We start from the raw sequence: 20,181 nt of genomic DNA, 5'->3' as shown, positions 1-20,181 counted from the left end.
AGTATAAAAGAAATGACAACTTATAATTGCTAGAAATTACTTTTATTATGTTGTAATATTTGTTAATGAGCTATGATTATTTATGTGAAGGAGAGTCTAAAAATAGATCTATGACTGTATTGGCCTTGTCCTTGATTGCAGACTTATGAATTATTCTTAGTAACACTATTCCCTCGAATAGTTAACTGAAGGCCCAAGAAGCTATGAGCTTGGAAGACGCTGGTCTGGCTGTTTCCATCAGATCACAAGACTCAGGAATGGGTGGATACATTTTTTCTGTTTTGGAATTTAAAACTTAACAACAGTTCGAATGCTGTAAGAGAAGGAAGCAATAAACAGATTGTAAATGGTGACCTTTTAAGACCACTAAAATTGTATCATTTTTGGTTCTCCCCTAGAACCCCCAGATCATTACATTCTGTAATAAAGAGCTAAAGAGGAAGCTTACCTCTTTCCTGAATGCAGAAGTTCAAAAGCTTCATTAATTTGGTCAAAGGACACGTTGCCAGTCACAAATTCATCAACTTTTATCTTTTTGGACATATATTCAGACACCAACTTTGGGACGCTTTCTACACTTTTCCAACCTAAAAGAAATCACATATTTATTCATTAGTTCATGCAACAAGTTTCTACAGTATGCTTATTGGTTACACAAAAGATATTTAAGAGGATAATTCTGTGTGGGAGGGGATAAAGTGGGGGCAGTGCTGGGGCCTTGTACATGCCAGGTTAGCAGTCTACCATAGAGCCAAGAGGATTTTTTTTTTTGGGGGGGGAGGTACTGGAGATTGAATCTCAGGGGTACTTATCACTGAGCTACATCCCCACCCCTTTTTATTTTGAGACAGGGTCTTAATAAGTTACTCAAGGAGGGCCTTGCTAAATTGCTGAGGCTGGCTTTGAACTTGTGATCCTCTTATCTGCTCCTGTAGTTGCCAAGATTACAGGTGTGTGCCACCATGCCCAGCCAAGAGAATGATTTTTTTGATGAGTTCGAGAGGAATGATAAATTCCAAAATTAGCCTGAAGCAGAGAATCTGACACAGCATCTTTTGTTATGAAAGAGTTAAATACTTGTTATTTTTTCCTGCTTTTGCATTAGAATTTACTAAAATCTCTCAAGTTTGGCCAATGAAGACTTTTAAACTATGCGAGACAGCAAGCTCTCTATATTTCTTAATAACAAATTTATTTAGATCCATTCCACAATAGCAAAGATTATGTAATCACAATATTCAAGGTAGAAAAAACTGATGCAATATAGTACTTTTGTTCCCTAAGTTTTGACTTCAACAGTGAAGTAAGAATAGCATCTCAGAAAAGTATTAAGAACAAAGTAGCTAACTAACAAAATTTTAAATTAGTGGCCTTGATGTTTCACTTATATCAAAATAAGTAATAAATCAACAAAAATATCTTCCCCCAAAATTTTAAGGATGCTTTAGAGCATATTTCAGACCTCTTTGTGGAAATCTGTTATTTTTCCTTTCAATCTCCTAGTAACTGAGACAATCATAGCTACCCCTATTGTCTAGACCAAAACTTCTATTTATATCTTTGGGTAGTCATATTTAGCAACACAAAGCTGCATCCCTCTAGTGAATTTCCCAGCTGGCAAGTGCTAGGGGGAGGCTTCAGTTAGAGGTCGATACCAAGACCCCTTGGCCCAGTCAACCAGGCTTAGAATGAATGTCCTTCCAAATTCAGCTGTGAATGATGCCCCCAAGAAGCACGTGTGCCTTACAGAGCCTGTTCTAGGAAGCTCTGTTGAGACACAATACACATCTAGGGCTCTGGAAAGGAGGGCTGATCAGTGACATTTTCTAAGGTGAGTACCATGGTATTTGCTTCTGGCCTTCAAAAAAGATGGCATAATATGAGGTATGAGAATGGCAGGCATTTTGTTAAACACACATCATTCAAAAGGTTTTGCCTAACAAGATGGTAAGATATGTTTTTTAAAAAGCCTATAAAAACATTAGATTTCATCTATTCACAATAGTTAATAGTTGTGATATGTAAACATAAATTAATGCCTGTTCCCTAACTGAGCAATCATGAAAGGATGGAAATTATTTGAGCTTTCCACTGGTAGTTAGGCAACCCAAATAACCAAATAACCATACTTTTTAGGATCACAAAGGGAAAAATGATCAGTCTGGGAGCTTTTCAATTTTGTTATGAGGATTTATCAAATATTTTCAGTTTAAGACTCAGTTACTGATGAAAATCTGTACCATTCAGAAAGAAGTATGATCACAACCAGTGATCACTGCACTCTGGAAAATATAAGTAAAAACGTGAGAACAGCAGGTCTGACAATGTTGCCTGCTTACTCTGCAGTGAACTTCTCACCTATGTTCTACCCCAACTTCTTTCTCATTAACAGAATATTGAATTTTTTTTTTTTTTTTGTAAGTGGGTAATAAGTGGCTAGTGCTTAAGGAGTTGAGCAACTTCCCAGCCCCAGGGGTAAACACTGATTGAATTTGAAATCCTTCTTTGAAAGGAACCTTGTACGCATCAATTTATGATAATGTAGCTCATGACATGAAGATTCTTATTAATACAGGAAAACTAGTCTGGGATTAAAACTCTGTCAATGAAAGTAACGAGAGAAAAGGGACTCATCTACTGAATTACCTCCAAAGGCAGTGCCTTTCCATGTGCGACCTGTCACCAGCTGGAATGGACGGGTGGAGATTTCTTCACCTGAAGCAGCTACTCCAACCACCACGCTGACACCCCAGCCTTTGTGGCATGCCTCAAGTGCTGCTCTCTGCAAGCACAGAGTAAGATCAAATCACACGAGTCAGTACGTTTTGTTCAGAATAACTTCTTTCCCGGAAACTTATGTGGGTGGGCCTGGTGTGTGTGACATGGGGCTTTAAAAAAAAAAAAATGCCGACTACTGTCCAAACTTCATGTAATTTTATTGAACAATTACATTCTAACAGGTATTTTATTAACCTGGATAAATATTAACATAAATTGAACAAATGTAAAGCTTTCATTTGCTTTGTACTCTAAAAGTAAATCGTATGTCCACATGTAGAAGAATGAGGTAGACTCCTTATCTCTTACCAGTTAAAATTTCAAAACAGGTAAGAGTTGAAACTATGAAAATCCTAGGGGGGAAAAAGAACAAATGCTTTGAATTTTGGATCCCCAAAGCACAGGAAACAAAAGCAAAAAGAGACCAATGGGATTACATCAAACTGAAATGCTTCTGCACAGAAAAGGAAACAAATAAGAGTGTGGAGAAAACTTAGAGAATGGGAAAAGTATGTGACAGGGGTTGATATCCAGAATTTATAAAGAACTCCAAAAACAAAAGCAAAAACAAAAATAACCCAATTAAAAAATTGGCAATAGACATAAACACACGTTTCTCAAAAGACACAAATTTTCAACAGGTACATGAAAAAATGCTTAACATTATTAATCATTAGGGTAATGCAAATCAGATATAATCTCACCCTGTAAGAACGTCCATTACCAAAAAGATAAATGATTAAATGTAGTGAGGATGTGCAGAAAAGGGGAACCTTGTCATTCTGGAAAACAGTATGAAGATTCCTCAAAAAATTAAAAATAGAAAAAAAAAATTAAAAATAGAACTACTGTATGACCTAGCAATCCCACTCCTGGGTATATGTCCAAAGGAAAAATGAAATCATTTTATTGAAGAGTCATCTACACTCCTATGTTCACTGTGGCACTATTCACAACAGCCAGAAAATAGACAACTGAAGTGTCCATCAATTGATGAATGGATAAAGAAATTGGTACATATATACCATCGAATATTATTCAGCCATAAAAAAGAATAAAATCTTGTCATTTGTGGCAACATGGACGGAACTGCAGATGATTATGTTAAGTGAAATAAGGCACAGAAAGACGAGTACCACATGATCTTTTTACTCGTGTGGAATCTAAAAAAGATCTCACAGAAGTTGAGAGTAGAATAGTGATTATCTATCTAGAGTAGGGTGGGAGGAGGGATGAGGCGAGGTTGATCAACGGACATTAAGTCAGATTTAGATAGAAGCAAGAGGCTTTGGTATACTGTTGTACAAATAACAGTAATGTACTATACATTTCAAAAAGCTAGAACAATGGATTTTGGAAGTGTTCACCATAAAGAAATGATAAGTGTTTGAGAGATAATGTTTAACCTGATTAACATAGTACTCCATTAATATGTACAATTTTTATGTTTTTATGTATTGGTTTAAACAAAAAGTAAATCCTAGCTCAAAGTTCTAAGGAATTTAGTATAAGAAGTAGGCAGGAGAAGTAACAGTATTTTTCACTCAATATCTACTTGTGTCAAGTAGGTGTTGTTACTATCTGCATTTGACAGATAATGAAACCTAGGTTTAGAGAACTAGTCCATGGCTCAAGGTCACTGAGCTGGTAAGTATATGAATACGTAACTCCAAAGCCCACACTCTCTACAACTTCAATATTCTGCTTTTTCATTTAATGAGACATATATTTAGGTTGCACTGAAAGGCAAAGAAACAACTTTTCATCTTTCCATAAGACATTCTTGTGTCATTTTCTACTTGTAGTCCAGTTATTTTTCCCTTCTTTCATTAGAACTGTTATCAAAAGACTTCCTTTGTAAAAAACAAATCCATCAATTTTAAATCCTAATGGAACTACATTAAAAAGAAAGTTCTACAAACAAAAAAGGAATGAAACAAGCATACTCACCATGACCTTCACATTACCAATACACTCAAAGGAGTAGTCCACTCCTCCATCAGTCATCTCAATGAGCACTTCCTGGATGGGTTTACTGAAGTCTTGGGGATTAATACATTCGGAGGCTCCAAATTCTATGGCCCTTGCAAATTTATCTTTATTGATGTCCACACCAATGATCCGGGATGCACCAGCAACTTTACAGCCCATGATAGTTGCCAATCCAACTCCTCCGAGGCCGAAGACTGCACAAGTAGAGCCAGGTTCTACCTAACAGGAAAGACAGTCTGTAAGGAACTCATTCAGCAAGGGTCAAGGACATCAGTAGGTTTCAGGCCAGTTTCACTTTCTAGCAAAGCTTTGCTGAAGTGAATTAGAAGGCAGAAGCTAAAACCCAGGCTGATCTCACCTTGGCAGTGTTCACCGCAGCACCATACCCAGTTGAAATGCCGCAACCAAGAAGGCAGACTTTATCCAAAGGTGCTGAAGGGTCTATTTTAGCAACTGAGATATCAGCCACAACTGTGTATTCAGAAAATGTGCTGGTTCCCATGTAATGTAAAATTGTCTTTCCTTTGCAAGTAAATCTGCTAGTACCATCTGGCATTAATCCTTTCCCTTGAGTGACTCTAAAAAAAAAAAAAAATAGGAAAAAGCAGAATGGAATGTGGTTTCTTGGTTTTTAAAAATAATGACCAGTAAATATTCAGAAAAGTGTACTAAGATCAAAAGTCTAGTTTTTATTGTATTCATTAATAATCTAGCACATTTCAGAAATGCCTTACTGGTGAACTTGTAAGAAATTTATATTCTTCGGTATCTTTCCAGAACTTATTGTCAAAGCATGAAACTCATTTTTTTTTTTGGGGGGGGGGGGGAGATTGGAACTGGTTTATCCTCAGAGCTCATGGGACGGTCTTGTAGTAAGGTTTACAAGGTAATACAGTATTTCTTAGTAATGCAAAGGGAGACATGGACACAGGGCACAAAAGCCATATATGGGAAGTAGAACTGGTTCTCTCTGCCATTTTGTGATATACCATCCTGAACTCTGGGTCCCTATAAAGCTGTTTTTCTTGTGACCATTCTGAATTTAGAATAGATGTACTTTAACTTCAGACTGTTGGATGGCCTCCCTTGGCCAAATCAAAAATCTTTTATAATCTTTTGGATAATCGACCTTAATCAGTCAGAAAATATAAATACAGAATGTTCTGAAATGACATTAAGGCTGATCAGAGTAATATCAGGGAGTAACTGGTGAAGTAGAGAGGAGATAAGAGAATTGAGGTCTTCTGTAAATCAACTTTCATACTATCTTTGGGCATACAATAATTAAACCAAATTCTTCAAGACAGATAGTTGTGGGGATTAAATATGACATTCTAGATTTTCTAAGTGCCCATCTGATCCTGACTTTCTTTTAAAATTTATTTTGAGAATACATTTATGGGGGCTAGGGTTGTGGCTCAGTGGCAGAGTGCTTGCCTAGCATGTGTGAGGCACTGGCTTCGATCCTCAGCACCATATGAAATAAAGTTACTGTGTCATCTATAATTAAAAAAAATTTTTAAAACAAGAATACATTTGTGTAGACTGCTTATGGAAATAAATTTTAGAAACCAGGGAGGTTTCTAATTGCTATCCCATACTATCTAACTAGACAAATCTTTAGTTTCTCTTTTTCTTTTGGTACTGGGGATTTATGCAGGGCCTCACACATGCTAGGGAAGTGCTCTACCACAGATCTATATCTTTACCCTTTTTTAATAAGATCTTGCTAAATTGCCCAGGCTGGACTTCAATTCTCCTGCCTCAGCTCCTAAGTAGCTGGGATCCTAGGTATTTGCCACTTTGCCCAGCTAATCTTCCACTTTTTTTCACCTTTAAATTATAAAGCATAAATCTGTGCTCAGTGCATATATAAAATTACATCCAGTAATAGGGCAATAGGTATTTCATAAAGTTCGCTGAGGGAAATAACGACAAAAACTATGACAATTTATTCTGTCTTCCTGGTTACAGTCATTATGGGGCAGGGTTGGCAAACAAGGCAAATAAAGCAAGTACCTTTCCTCTCTATCTAAACCAGATGCAGCCTTTTGGCTTTTTTATGGTATGCAGGTTGACTTAATTCATTAATTTGGGTTCAAAGCTGGCTTCTTCCACAGGCTCCAAGTATTGTAATTCCTGCACTTCACTGTGAGCTCTGAAATGGTGTTCATGTCAATGTTCTTGAACCTTCCACATTTTAATTGGACACTTCTCGTTAAGGCAGGGAACCATTAAAAGCTGTCTCAGCACCAGCATCTTAACTATTAGTCACTATGTAATACTAAAACTACTCCCAAGTATTGATTAAAACTGGATTCACATCCCCCTTTTTTTGTGTACAAGGGATTAAATCCAGGGGCGCTTAAACACTGAACCTCTGCCCTTTTTATATTTTATTTTGAGGCAGGGTCTCACTAAGTTGCTTTAGGGTCTCACTAAGTTGAAGTTGGCTTAAAATAGCGATCCTCCTGCCTCAGTCTCCCTCATCAAATGCCATGACTATCCTCACAGCCTTAGTTGACAAAATTCAGAATCCTCAATTTCCTGATAATAAGAAATCCATTTTCAAGGTGACAGTCATTGTTAAGAGAGTTTTCAGGCTTTTTTCTGCTATGTCCACAAACCGCCAAACCAGCGATGGAAGCACTGGTGGGTGCTTGTGCTTGTGCTTGACACTGTGCTTGACTCCTTAAGCTGTTCATGGCTACAGCAGCAGGGACAAAGGAGCACTGTGATGTTCTGAATTCAACATGCACAACTTAAGAATCAGAGAAAATTGTTTTTAAAAATCCATCATAAGGGATGGGGCTATAGCTCAGTAGAGAGTGCTTGCCTACCATGCTTGAGGCCCTGGGGTTGATCCTCAGCACCCACCTCCCCACAAAAAAACATCCATCATAAACTCTGAGAACAAATGATAACTTCATAAATGAGGAAGCCCAAATCGTATTTATATAAGTAGAGCATACAAGCAATTATCCAGATCCACAGATGAAAACCGATGGCCAAACTGACTAATTTAGATCTGTCTGGAGGCTTTTCAAAAGTCTCACTGTCTTCAAGGATTCATGTTATATTTCCTCTTCCCTTTCTGCCTGTGTAGTTGGTTACACTGATAGAGGAAAAAACTCAAAAAACCTCACACAGGCAACCAACACAATAAATGTCAAAAAAAAAAAAAAAAAATCACTGTGTTATTCTAAAACAGAAGAGGTACTACATCTTGATTAGGAGAGCAGACCCTAAAGTCAGATTGCTTGGTTCAAATCTGTGTGATCTTGGGTAGTTTAACCTTTGTGCCTTAAGTTTCCTCACTAGAAAGCATGGAAAACCTTGTAAATTCCTAAAAAAATCTAATGAGACATCATGTAGCTAATATATTAGTGTTATGTCTGGTAGAGTATGATTAGTAAATATTTGTTATTTTTTATAAACACTAATTTGATGTACACTCTTAAGTAAACCCTTTGGAATACATATATGAATAAATATGCAGTTGAGAAAATGGTTTGCTTCTAGATTCAAGAGTATGTTTCTTTTGCGAGAAAAACAAAAAATACACTCAGAAACAAAACAAGTATCAAAGCTCAACATAAAATAATTGTTGTATATCTTCAAAGGAGTGGTTTAAGTTTGTTAAGTCACTCTTACCAGAGGAGTTTCATGAACCAAATGTGACACGGGATACATCATCTTTCATAGAATTTTTTTCTCTGAAAGGCTGGTTAGTCTTAACAAGCCCATCACCTTGATGTGCTATAAACTAATTTTTTCAGTGCCATAAGAAAACAAACGTATGATCAAATGGATCTCCCATTAGATGGCGGAGGGAGCATAAACTCCTCTGTTCACACCTGAAAGCTGCAGATGTGTAGCCCAAAACTTAGCAATACCAATCTCAGGAAAACACCCCAAAGCAGGTTGTGCATGTGTGTGTAAAAATGTCACTGGCCATATTAATCCTATAGCTACAAGCTGGGAGAAACTTAAGTGTCCACCAACAGGAAAATGGATAAATGGTGGTATCTGGAATGGAATAAGACAGAACAAAAAATAGAGATGCACACAGCAACGTGGACGTATCCCACAGGTATTACGAATGGAAAAAACCTGACAAAAGAGCACACTCTACATGATTCTATTTATACAAAGTTCTACAGTTGAAGACACCAGAATAATGATTACTTTTGATGGAGGCAAGTGCTGACTTGTAAGGGACATGAGGGACTTTGTGGGGTGCTATCAGAGATCTTTCCTCTTGATCTGAGTAAAGACTCTAATCATCGGGGGTGTGTGTGTGTGTGTGTGTGTGTGTGTGTGTATAATATTCACTGGGCTAAACTTAAGATTTGTACACTGCAAATATAGTATTATAGGTATGTTCTACTTCCATAAAAAAGAAAAAAAGGAACAAACAAAAGGGGATCTTACATTGCTTCAAAGAAATAGTTTTTTAAGTGCTATTAACATATAATAAAATAACTTACCTTTTCTGTGTCAAGGGGTTATGTTATCTCTTCTAGGCTTCTCAACAATCTTATGAGGTAAGTTTTATTACTTTAATGGACAATAAAATGGCTCATAAAAATGATTTCACTTAATCTCACAAACATGTCCTTCCTTGCAAATCTAGCGTAGGATTATGGAAAGAGAATGGGTTCATAAAATTCTGTTCTATATCGCAATGACCCATGATACTGTGCAAATCCTTAATTTCTTGCATCTTCATTTTTTCATCTTTGAAAATAAGGTTATTAATAACAGTGACAGTGAGACTGCTTTAAAGATGAAATTAGTTCATGTAAAATGCACTGCTTAATTGCCACATAATTAAGTGATTATTACCATTAATATGACCTCTTGTTTTAAGAATACAATAAAAAGCCACTAACCTTATCTTCTGGCAAAGGTTTGTTTTTGGATTTAGACAAAATTTGCATTCTCCACACTGTGGGATGTAAAGCGGGATGACAGTATCACCTGGGAAACAAATACAAAGACATCCTAAACAGGTGGTACCTATTTCTAAATGAATAAAGCAGCCTTTGCAAATCCCATTCCTTTCTGCTGTAGTCTACAAAGTTAACTTCAAGGTTTAAAACTTTACCCATGTAATGTCACCTAGACATTGCCTGACCATGCAAAAAGTATGTTTCAAAGTTTTCATCTAAATGAAACTCTTAAAACAATAACTGCAGAACAAAGTCATGTGCTTCAAAATACTGACTTATTGACATCATTCTAAGAATTCTTGCTGACTTTTCCAAAATTGACTTTGGAACTGTACTTAAACAGTTTCAGATGAAGAGCAGTCTGCAAAATTGAGAGAGAGAAAGAGAGAGAGAGAGAGAGAGAGATCGAGATCCAAACATTTGTGCTTCCCAGATGAATGAAATCAATTTTGACATTTTTTTTTTAGGTGACAACCTATTTATAAACAGTTTATAAACAGTGTGTAGTTTATCAGAAAAGTAACTTCCCTACAGATATAAGCCTGTGGTAAGCCATTCTTATAGACCGTGGCCGCCATTAGAAGATGGCGCCGGCTTCCACTGTGGCCTGTGATAAACAACTCCTTTTTTGGAGAGTTGGCGTGCAATCCCTTACCACCCTATGAGAGAGATCCACGTGGCAGCTTGGGATTGGTATGCGGGAGGCTTTATTAGGCTGTGCTTGGGTGCTCGGCGGGGGTCACTAGAAGATGATACATGAAACAAGGCCTGAATAAACTGCTGAAAGAAGAATCCTGTGTCGTGTTTTCCCTTGCCGGCGAGGGGTCGCGACAATTGGTGGCCCGGACGGGGAATTATATTCCTCGAACCCAGGATCCAGAACTTTCAGCAGTCAGGGTGGTGCACCGGTAAGTTCCCAGGTAAAGTGGGAATCCGCAAGCAAATAGCGGGGCGCTCTCTCTGTAAATAGGAAGAGAGCGGTAAAAAGGGACGCTCCCCTTTAAAAGGAAGAGAGCGGGAAATTCATAAAAAGGGACGCTCCCCTGTAAAAGGAAGAGAGCGGGAAATTCATAGAACGGAACGCTCCCCTGTAAAAGGAAGAGAGCGGGGATTTTTGTACTTTCACTTTCTTTATAGCTCTAAAAACATTATGGGCGTTGCTTCTTCAAGCCCAATTTTGTTGGCCCTAGATGGGTTGTTACATTCAAAAGGACTTAAGATAAAGCAGAGTACTTTGCAGATGTTTTTAAGAGAAGCTGATATAGCGGCTCCTTGGTTTGCTTTTTCAGGGAGTCTTACGATTCCTAGCTGGGACAAATTAGGGAAAGATCTAGATTTCGCTCGTGAGCAAGGCACCTTAGAGGGTGGCGTTATACCACTTTGGAAGTTAGTTAGAGGATGTATAACAGATGGTAAATGCCAGGAAGCTGTGAGTGAGGGTCAAGCTATTCTTGAGCAACTGCATGAGGAAAAATCTGAAGGATCATGTAGTGAAGTGGCAGAGAGTATTAAAAGTAACAGTAGTGAGAAGGCAAAAGAGCCTGAAGATAAAAATAGGAGAAGGCTCTACCCAGACTTGACCGAATTAAAAACGCCTGAGAACACAAGCGACTCAGAGAGTTCTGAGGACCTTGATATATTGTTACAACAACTACATAAGATAAAAATGAAAAAGAAGAAAAAGGAGACACAAGGCACCCAGGCCTACTGTAAGAAGGGGAAGGGAGTTAACATCGGTCAACAAAACTTTGAGGAGGAGGAGGTAGAATATCTAGAAGAAGATATGGTGCCGATTGCCCCACCTCCGTATGTGGGGGGGAGCCAAGGTTCCGGGAGATCTTTTCATGCACAAGTTTGGAGGACAGTTAATACAGATATGGGACTTGCATACCCTGTATTTCAGGACAATAACAGGGGAAGATATCATGAGCCTTTAGACTTTAAGATAATTAAAACCTTGGCAGAATCTGTCCGCACTTATGGCATAGATGCCGCTTTCACTCTCACTCAGGTGGAGGGACTTACTAGATTTTGCATGACTCCCTCAGATTGGGCTAGTCTAGTCCGCGCTTGTGTTTCCCCAGGGAAATATTAGGAGTCCAAAGTTGGCTGTTTAATGTTTCTGGCAGTACCCAAGACTCGGAGCGAGGTAGGAGACTTAAAATTACTTCACACAATTCACAATTGTTTAATGCTACATTACCCTCCGCAGCAGTCTGTCTCCAATCTCCGTTCCTGTTTCTTTTGGCTAATGTTACATCACAGGGGATGCTTAATTGTTCTAATACTACCTGTTACTTGTCTGAGTGTTGGAATGGATCCTGGCCTATGGCAGTGGTTATGAAAATTCCAACTTTTGTCCCGATCCCAGTTACTGCAGATCCAGAGTCATTTCCTATTGTTGAACTGATTAGAGCCCGTAGAGATTTTGGAATTACGGCAGCTATAGTGACAGCTGTGGCGGTATCTGCTGCTGCAGCAGTTACAGCTGGAGTAGCCATGGCCAGCCAGGTACAAACTGCTGCCACTATTAATCAGGTTATTCAACAAACATCCACCATACTTGAATCTCAAAGTAGAATTAATCAACACACTTTATCTGGGATTCTAGCTGCTAATCAAAGGATAGATCTGCTTCAAGCTCAAGTTGAGGAATTGTCTGACCTAGTACATTTGGGTTGTATTGATCAACGTGCACATTTATGTATAACCTCTGTCAGATTTAATGATTCCAGAAATGCCTCCCGCATCATCGGGGAATATCTATCCGGAACCTGGTCCATGGAAGCAGAAAACTTGATCCAGTCTCAACTAACTCAGATTGCTGTTCTGAATAGCACCCGTGTCGAACCAGTGACTTTGGGTCAATTCACCAGTTGGCTATCCTCTGCCTTTTCCTTTTTTAAGGAATGGGTGGGAGTGGGCATTTTTGGTGCTATGTGTTGCTTCGGTGTTGTGCTTTGTTTGTGGCTTCTCTGTCGCCTTAAAACTCGCCATGCGCAAGAGAAGGCTATGATCGTACAGGCTCTTGCGGCCTTAGAAAATGGCATTTCTCCACAAATCTGGCTTGCACATCTTAAACAGTGATTTCTGGGCATGGCCATTGCACCCCAAGTTAGTTTCACATTGCACTGGGATTGGCATGTCCTCTTCCTTATTCTCTCCCAGTGCTGAATAGCCCTTGCACTCTGCAGGTCTTGTTACCATTGCACGCAGATGGGTTTCAGGACTGGTACTTCTTCTCTGCTATACCTTCCTCTAGGGCTTGGGGATGGTGTTGCCAACTTAAATTTTGTCATTACTACCAGGCTACTTGTGTTATCCTACTTCTCACCGTCGTCACGATGCAGGATGCGAGGCAAAGCACTGCACTTGAGTGATCCCTCAACGGACCTCAAGGAAAGCATGTCCTATTGCATGCGGGTTTGACGTCCACGCCCCGCCCTACGAAAAAAGGCGTCGGCTGATATGGGACCAGGTCTAGGGAAGGGCCCTCCTTAGGACTGAACCATACACTGCAGCCACTTCTGCACAGTGGGATAGGACCTCTACTTTCGCCTGCATTGTTTTATAAAATAGAAGGGGGAACTGTGGTAAGCCATTCTTATAGACCGTGGCCGCCATTAGAAGATGGCGCCGGCTTCCACTGTGGCCTGTGATAAACTCCTTTTTTGGAGAGTTGGCGTGCAATCCCTTACCACCCTATGAGAGAGATCCACGTGGCAGCTTGGGATTGGTATGCGGGAGGCTTTATTAGGCTATGCTTGGGCGCTCGGCAGGGGGGTCACTAGAAGATGATACATGAAACAAGGCCTGAATAAACTGCTGAAAGAAGAATCCTGTGTCGTGTTTTCCCTTGCCGGCGAGGGGTCGCGACATAAGCCTAAATCATCAAATAAATAATTTAAATATTCTCCTTACCTGCCTTAAACTTAGTAACTCCTTCACCAACACTTTCCACAATTCCAGCACCTTCATGTCCCAAGATCACTGGAAAACACCCCTCAGGATCAGCTCCACTCAAAGTATAGGCATCAGTGTGGCAAAGTGCAGTGGCAATGATCTGTCAGGGTGTCAGAATAAAAAGCACTGAAGTGTGTGTGTGCATGCAGGTCAGAGTGAGGTACAAGTCAAATAAATGACATTTACTTTAATATTATACTTTGTGGCTTTTAAGATACAAGTCTTTTCTATTTTAACTTGTTTAAATCACCAAGGGTTCATAATCCACAGCATGCTAATGATTAGAATTGGCAGCATTTTTTACATGGTACATAAAAATAACGGTGTATTTATATGCAATGAAATGTGGCATGCCTTTCTTCTTTTTCAATGCATGTTAGCAGAAGGTAAACAAGGTAATTTTATGTGCACTGTGCCTGCAGGTGTGGGGAGGAACATTACATATTGCAAAACAAGTGTACCCCATCTCACTTTTGACTTCCTTGTGGATTCTGGAATGTCTAAAAAAGTACTATTTCTGAAATATGCCAGTCTGCTTGAGTCTGGACCCAAACTATGAGATTTTACTGGAATCAATCATTTGCCACCACACATTATTTCCACTTAAATAAACCTTTTATTCCCGTTTCTCTGTTTTTCAAGTATCTTGTCTTTCCAAAGCACAAAAAAGTACAGAAAGCAAGACTCTTGGAGTATTTTTATTTGTGCTGCTCTGCTTCTGGCCTACATACTCACTTACAATGTAATACTCTTTGCTATCTGTCAGCAGTTTCTCAGGGATGAAATCTGAACTCACTGTGCTTCAAGCAGTTCATCTTTGTTTATTTAGGACAAATACTCTTCTTCAGTGGCAAAAGCACAATCAGTTTAATTTCTGAACTTGAAGAAGAAAAATACTACACTATTATAAGATTTCAGATTTCTGAGTCTCAGTTGAAAAGGGCCTCCAAAAGTTATTTGGTTGTGGGTTCTCCCCACCTGATCTGTATGATCCTTGGGAGCATGAGCCAGTATGTGCAGTATATATTTGGAAGTAGGATGGTGGTGGTGGAAGTATACTTAAAATAATGGCAAAAGAAAGCCGAGTCTTTTCCTAAAATGTAACATTTTTGTAGAAAGGAAAAAAAATTATTTAATGGCCATTACTTTAAAACATTAATTTTATATATAAAAAACAAGTAGAGAGTTAGAGTTTTATAAATGTCAAGATTGCTCCAGCTGGCTGTCTTGTGTAATATACCCCTCTCCAGGTGTAACTTTCCCTCTCTGCTGCAGTGGAGGTTGAGAGGAACTGGATTAATCAACCTGCTGAACCTTGGCCTGGTCCATCAGGGACAGTACATTTTGAAGCTCTCTAAGCAAGCAAGGAGACTTTATTTGCTTATTGCTTTAGTTAATCAGGAACCTCTTTCCAAATCTCATTGGAAGTCCCTTCTAACATAACCTGGTATTATTTATCGTTTCCAATGTTACACCATAGATTATGGGATCAGCAGAAAAGGGAAGATCTTACAAAATCACATTAAACTATAAAAGTTATATTGCAGGAATCTAGTAATCCACAGGAATGGTGCTATGCCAGCCAAAGCTACAATTGAGAGAGAGAGAAACTTAAACTACAAAAGTGAGAGAGGTAAAAGGATGTTGATGCTAAGGTTGAATGACTTTCAGTTTCCTCTCCTTGAACTGTCCTTGGGGTTTATCCTCTATAGACCTCAGAGCTACTCATTTACTCACAGACCTAACTGTAAGTCTTTTTTTCATTCTCCCAATGCTGAAGGTGTATCATTACCTTAATTCGAACTTCATGAGCCTTTGGGGGTGCTACTTCTACCTCCTCAATAGAGAGAGGCTTTCCAGCCTCCCAGGCAACTGCGGCCTTGCACTTGATAACCTAAAATGGGGGGAAAAAGAGAATGAGCGGTTTATCTTCCTAAACTATTTAGTGGCCAATTCTGATACCAAGAATGCTAATCTTAGAAATACTACAGATTCACAGAGAAATATAAATATTCACCCCTAAGTGATATGTAGAATTGTTTTCAGATTTCATAGAATTAGTATACAGTAAAAAAGATTTGAGATGATTACTCAATCCAATACAACAGTCTCTTTTGGCTACGAAGTCTTATTTGTCAAACATTTAATGACCTTCTATGATGCATTAAAAAAGAGCAGAATAAGAATATAGGTCCCAACAGAATCTGATACAGTAGGTCTGTTATGAGGCTATATGGTTAATATATGCCGTATTAAACTTTTGCTCAGAATGGTTAAATTAGCACCAGTTTAGTACAAAACTATAGGATAGGAAGGAGGATAAGAAGTATGAGAATGGGAGAACTTCAACTTTTAACTGTGCTAATACAGGAGCCCCTTTGACACATAATATGTGTAAATGCAATATACAAGCATTTTGCCACATATGGTTACACAGTACTAACAAAACAGGCTGATCTCAGATATGGTATAGGTGTAAAATACACCTGAATTTTGAAGACTTAGTACAAAAAAAAAAGTAAAAATATCTCATATATGTACATATATATTATATATTTATATACACACATATTTTCTGTTTGGTGATACTGGGAATTGAACTCTGTCACTGAGCTACCTCCCCAGACCTTTTTTTTTTTTTTTTTTTAAACATTCTGAGACAAGGTCTCAATAAGTTTCCCAGGCTACCCTTGAATTTGTAATCCTTCCATTTCAGCTTCTGGAGTAGTTGGTATTACAGGCATGTAAAACTGCACCCAGCTGTATAATATCTTTAAAAATATTATGTTGAAATAGTATTTTGAATATGTTGGATCATATAAATATACTATTAAAAAACAATTTCATTTGTTCCTTTTTTTAATGTGGCTACTGGAAAATTTTAAATTACATATGTGACTTGTATTATGTATATATAGGAGGTTAAGAGATTATAGTCAGTACACATGCTTCCCCATTACCATGAAATCAAGCATAATGAGGAAGGTTTTGAACAGTGCACAAAATGCTTATGAAGTGTGTTTACAGCAGACAGATGTGTACATCAATAATTTTTAAATGTGATTTAAAGAAACAGGAACAAAGGGCTATAGAAAGCAAAAAATGAAGGAAGAATGTAACCTTGGTGGTTTTGGGAAAGCATCAATTTTAATGAAGAATGAGAAAGAAGTAATTACAAATAAAACACCTACAGATTGAATGATTATGAGTAAATGGAAGTCAATATGAAGTTCCTAATACTTGGCATAGTGAAGCTTTGCAAAAATAGGTAGTTATTGGTGGCAGCGGAACAGAGTTGAGGAAAAGGAGAGGTGAACTAAAGATATAAGGAATGGCTACTGTAACTAGTGAAGCTGCAAATTATTGCTTTTAAATTTGAAATGTAAGGCCAGGGGTAATGGTGCACACCTGTAGTTCCAGCAGCTTAGGAGTCTGAAGCAGGAGGATCTCGAGTTCAAAACCAGCCTCAGTAAAAGCAAGGTGCTAAGCAACACAGTGAGACTCTCTCTCTAAATAAAATACAAAATAGGGCTGGGGATGTGGTCGAGTGCCCCTGAGTTCAATCCCTAGTATTCACCCCCTCCACCCAAAAAATTGAAATGTAGGTATTAAATATGAGAGTAAAGAATTTAGACACCATTAGCACCTTTTTCCACCTTAATGTACCACAGATCTCAAAACAAAATCCCAAAGGATCAAATTAGAATGCTAACAATTTAGTCACCCAACCCAGAGATCCAAAGCAACAGATAAGTAATTATACAGAACCAAAGTTTGATCCCTCTCCCATTAAAAAATGCTGAAAGCAGCTTAACCTTTTCCTTTCACTGAGAAAGCAAAACAAAGCCCCACTCTAAATCCAGGGGAAATTGCCCTATGTCAACATTTAAACTATGTAGGAGTTACAATATTTCACCGTCTCTGAAGATACTTGGTAATAAGGAAAAACAACTGCATATTAAGCCTGAAAGATTGTTAAGAGTTTATCGTTTTAAACTTCACCATTTACAGTCATATATCTTTCCAGAAAATGTCTAAAGTTTGTAAAGCATTAAAACAATCAAAACAATCAGCGACTTTAAATTGATAATTCATCTTTTTCATGTACTTCTGCCTATATAGTTTAATATGCATTTCAGAATCTTTTCACTCAAGTACAGATCTGAGTTGGACTTCTGACTCACTACCTTTGGTGTAATCACGAAGCACAACCAACTTTTTAAGCTTCATTTTTTGGTCTCCGAGAAGGGAAAAAATGCCTCGCAGTAGTGTTATACAAGGATTATGAGAGGGCATAAATCTCTTGGTGCCTAAGTGCTCAAAAAATGTTAAAAAGAAAGGAACCTAAGAGTCTTCCCAAAATACACTCTCAAGTGGCACAGTAATTGAGCATTTTCCAAGTCGTGAATTGCAACCATAAAGCACTAGCACGTAGGAGTAGGGCTCTGGCTGCAGCTTTGTCTGCCTGCAAGAGTGACACCACGAAAGTTATTTAATTTCGCATAAAGAGCAATGACTTGTAAAGAGCAATGGCTTCTCCAAGGCCATTTGTATTAGGACACGCACTGGACCAGCCCCTGCCCCCACTCTTCGGTCCACCCCACCCCCATCCACCTCTGGCGGTTCCAGAAGCAGAGAGCAAAACTACTGCCCCAGTGAGGAGCCAAAACAAAGCTTCCTTCCTCTCTTTTCGGCTGAGGCGGCCGCAGGCTCTGATTCAGCTTCGGTGGCGGGATCCCGTCCCGGGCCTAGCCGCGCGCCTTTGCTAGCGGCCTGACGCCACCCCGCGTTCTTCCTTCCTCTAGCACAAGGCCCGCGGCAATCACGCAGTTACCTGGTTCGCCATGTTCACGGATCGGTCGGCGCCGGAGATGGGCGGGGCCGGGGCCGGGGCCGGGTGAGGGCGTGGCCAGAACCGGAAGGGCGTGCCTGAGTCTTGGCGCCTGCCTGCTCTCGGGGATGCTGGTGACGTCGTACTAGAGGGTTTGGTTCGTGGGTTTCCTCTTGGTTGCGTGCGCTGCCTTCAGGGGTCCTGCCACAGACTCCTTTGCGAAGCATCTTGGTTGGGGTGGAATGTGGGCAAGTCATGGTAGATAAGGCTTAAAAGAGCGAAGGAGAAACAATGACAGGCCTGCTGCGTGTTTGTGCCCCGTAGGCAAATGCTGCTTTTCCTTCAAGGCACGTTGTGGGCCCTGGGGAACACTGGATGAATAAGATACCACGACTCAGGGGATTCTCCACGAAGAGAGGAAACTAAGTTTGTGAGACTAATGATGAAGGGTGCACAAAAGAGAGAGGGGCCCATTCTAGGAGCTTCTCGAGGTTTTTTTTTTTTTTTTTTTTTTCCAGCAGCACCTGATAGGTTTGTAGGTTTTGGGAATAGTACATAGGGAGAGACTTTGTAAGGAGGGTCGAGGGCAGCAGAAAGTTTCCAGAACCTGTATGCATTTTAAACGTGGGCCACAATGTAGAGAAGGTTGGAGTATTTGCTGGTTTACATATTATTTTAGTTGTAGATGGACGCAATAACTTTATTTATTTTTACGTGGTGCCGAAGATGAAACCGAGTGCCTCACACGTGCTAGGCAAGCTCTCTACCGTTGAGCTACAATCCCAGCCCTGTTGGTTTACTCTACAACAGTCTGATTGTTGTATACGCTGTGTTTTGTTAAAATGGCTCTACCAGATACCCTATCAGACCCTTTTCCTATTTGCTTTTCAGTCTCTTTCAAGGTTCATTTCTTGAATATATACCTTAAAGGTTGATGATCTCAAAGATTCTCTCCAAAGTCCTTTCATCCCTTCACTCCACCCTCCCACCTACACCATGGCTTTTAACTTCTTTATATTTAAGGATAATTATCAGATTATTATCTATAATCAGGATGGCTCCCCTAAACTTCAGGCTCGAGTGGACAGCTATGTACTGGATGTCTGTCTCAATTAGGATTCTTATGTCTTTAAAACACAACTCATCTTGTATTTTTCTCCTTAAAGGGACTTTTCTTTATATATCTGTGTGTCCATACTAACCACAGAAAGCCTGGGAATCACAACTCTCTTTCTCCCTCAGTCCCTGCATATCTCCAAGCCCTAAGTATCTCTCACATCATGTGTCCCCCCACCACCCCCTTGTTGCTGCCTCAGTTCAGTCTCATTATTTCTTACAGGGTTACTGAAAAAGCCTCCCATCTATTTCATTGATACCAGACCTCTGAATCCCTGAATCTAATGAACTTCTAAATTAATGCCTGCTTGGTGATCTTTATAAAATATAAATTGATCAGTGCCATTTCCTTTCTGCCCCTAAACATAAGTTGGGTTTTAAATGAATGTCCTTATTCTATTTAAAAATCTTCAAGGGCTAAGAGATGGATAAAATCTAAATTCTGCTGCTAGACCATTCAGGCTCAGATTAACCTCCTTACCTCCGCATCCTTATTTCCCATGACTCTGCCATGCAAGTCTCACACCAACCTTATGGAACATTTGT

The 20,181-nt window shown here is 39.2% G+C and overlaps 1 protein-coding gene across 1 annotated transcript; it reads right to left on the bottom strand.

The window, feature by feature from the left end:
- Window positions 1-26: 26 nt before the first annotated feature.
- Window positions 27-18,621, bottom strand: LOC124102568 (alcohol dehydrogenase class-3). Its single transcript, XM_046458978.1, has 9 exons — window positions 18,523-18,621; window positions 15,481-15,582; window positions 13,647-13,788; window positions 9,666-9,753; window positions 5,129-5,348; window positions 4,729-4,989; window positions 2,647-2,782; window positions 449-587; window positions 27-313 (listed from the first exon to the last, which is right to left on the bottom strand). The coding sequence occupies exons 1-9, from the start codon at window positions 18,532-18,534 to the stop codon at window positions 289-291; spliced, it is 1,125 nt and encodes a 374-aa protein (XP_046314934.1). The 5' UTR covers window positions 18,535-18,621; the 3' UTR covers window positions 27-288.
- Window positions 18,622-20,181: the final 1,560 nt, after the last annotated feature.

This window comes from Marmota monax, unplaced genomic scaffold (assembly GCF_021218885.2).
Source record: "Marmota monax isolate L192 unplaced genomic scaffold, Marmota_monax_Labrador192_F-V1.1 WCK01_AAM20220418_F8-fsc00002, whole genome shotgun sequence".
Taxonomy (NCBI): Eukaryota; Metazoa; Chordata; class Mammalia; order Rodentia; family Sciuridae; genus Marmota; species Marmota monax.
Note: the sequence above shows the minus strand (reverse complement) of the source record. Positions and strands in the feature narration are given on the sequence as shown.

Bases quoted from the DNA above. Each gene is read 5' to 3' on its own strand.
- LOC124102568 (XM_046458978.1), bottom strand. The intron at 13,789-15,480 runs GTAATGATACAC...ACACCCTGACAG, and splicing joins CTCATGAAGTTCGAATTAAG to ATCATTGCCACTGCACTTTG. The intron at 314-448 runs GTAAGCTTCCTC...CTTCTCTTACAG, and splicing joins CTTCTGCATTCAGGAAAGAG to CATTCGAACTGTTGTTAAGT.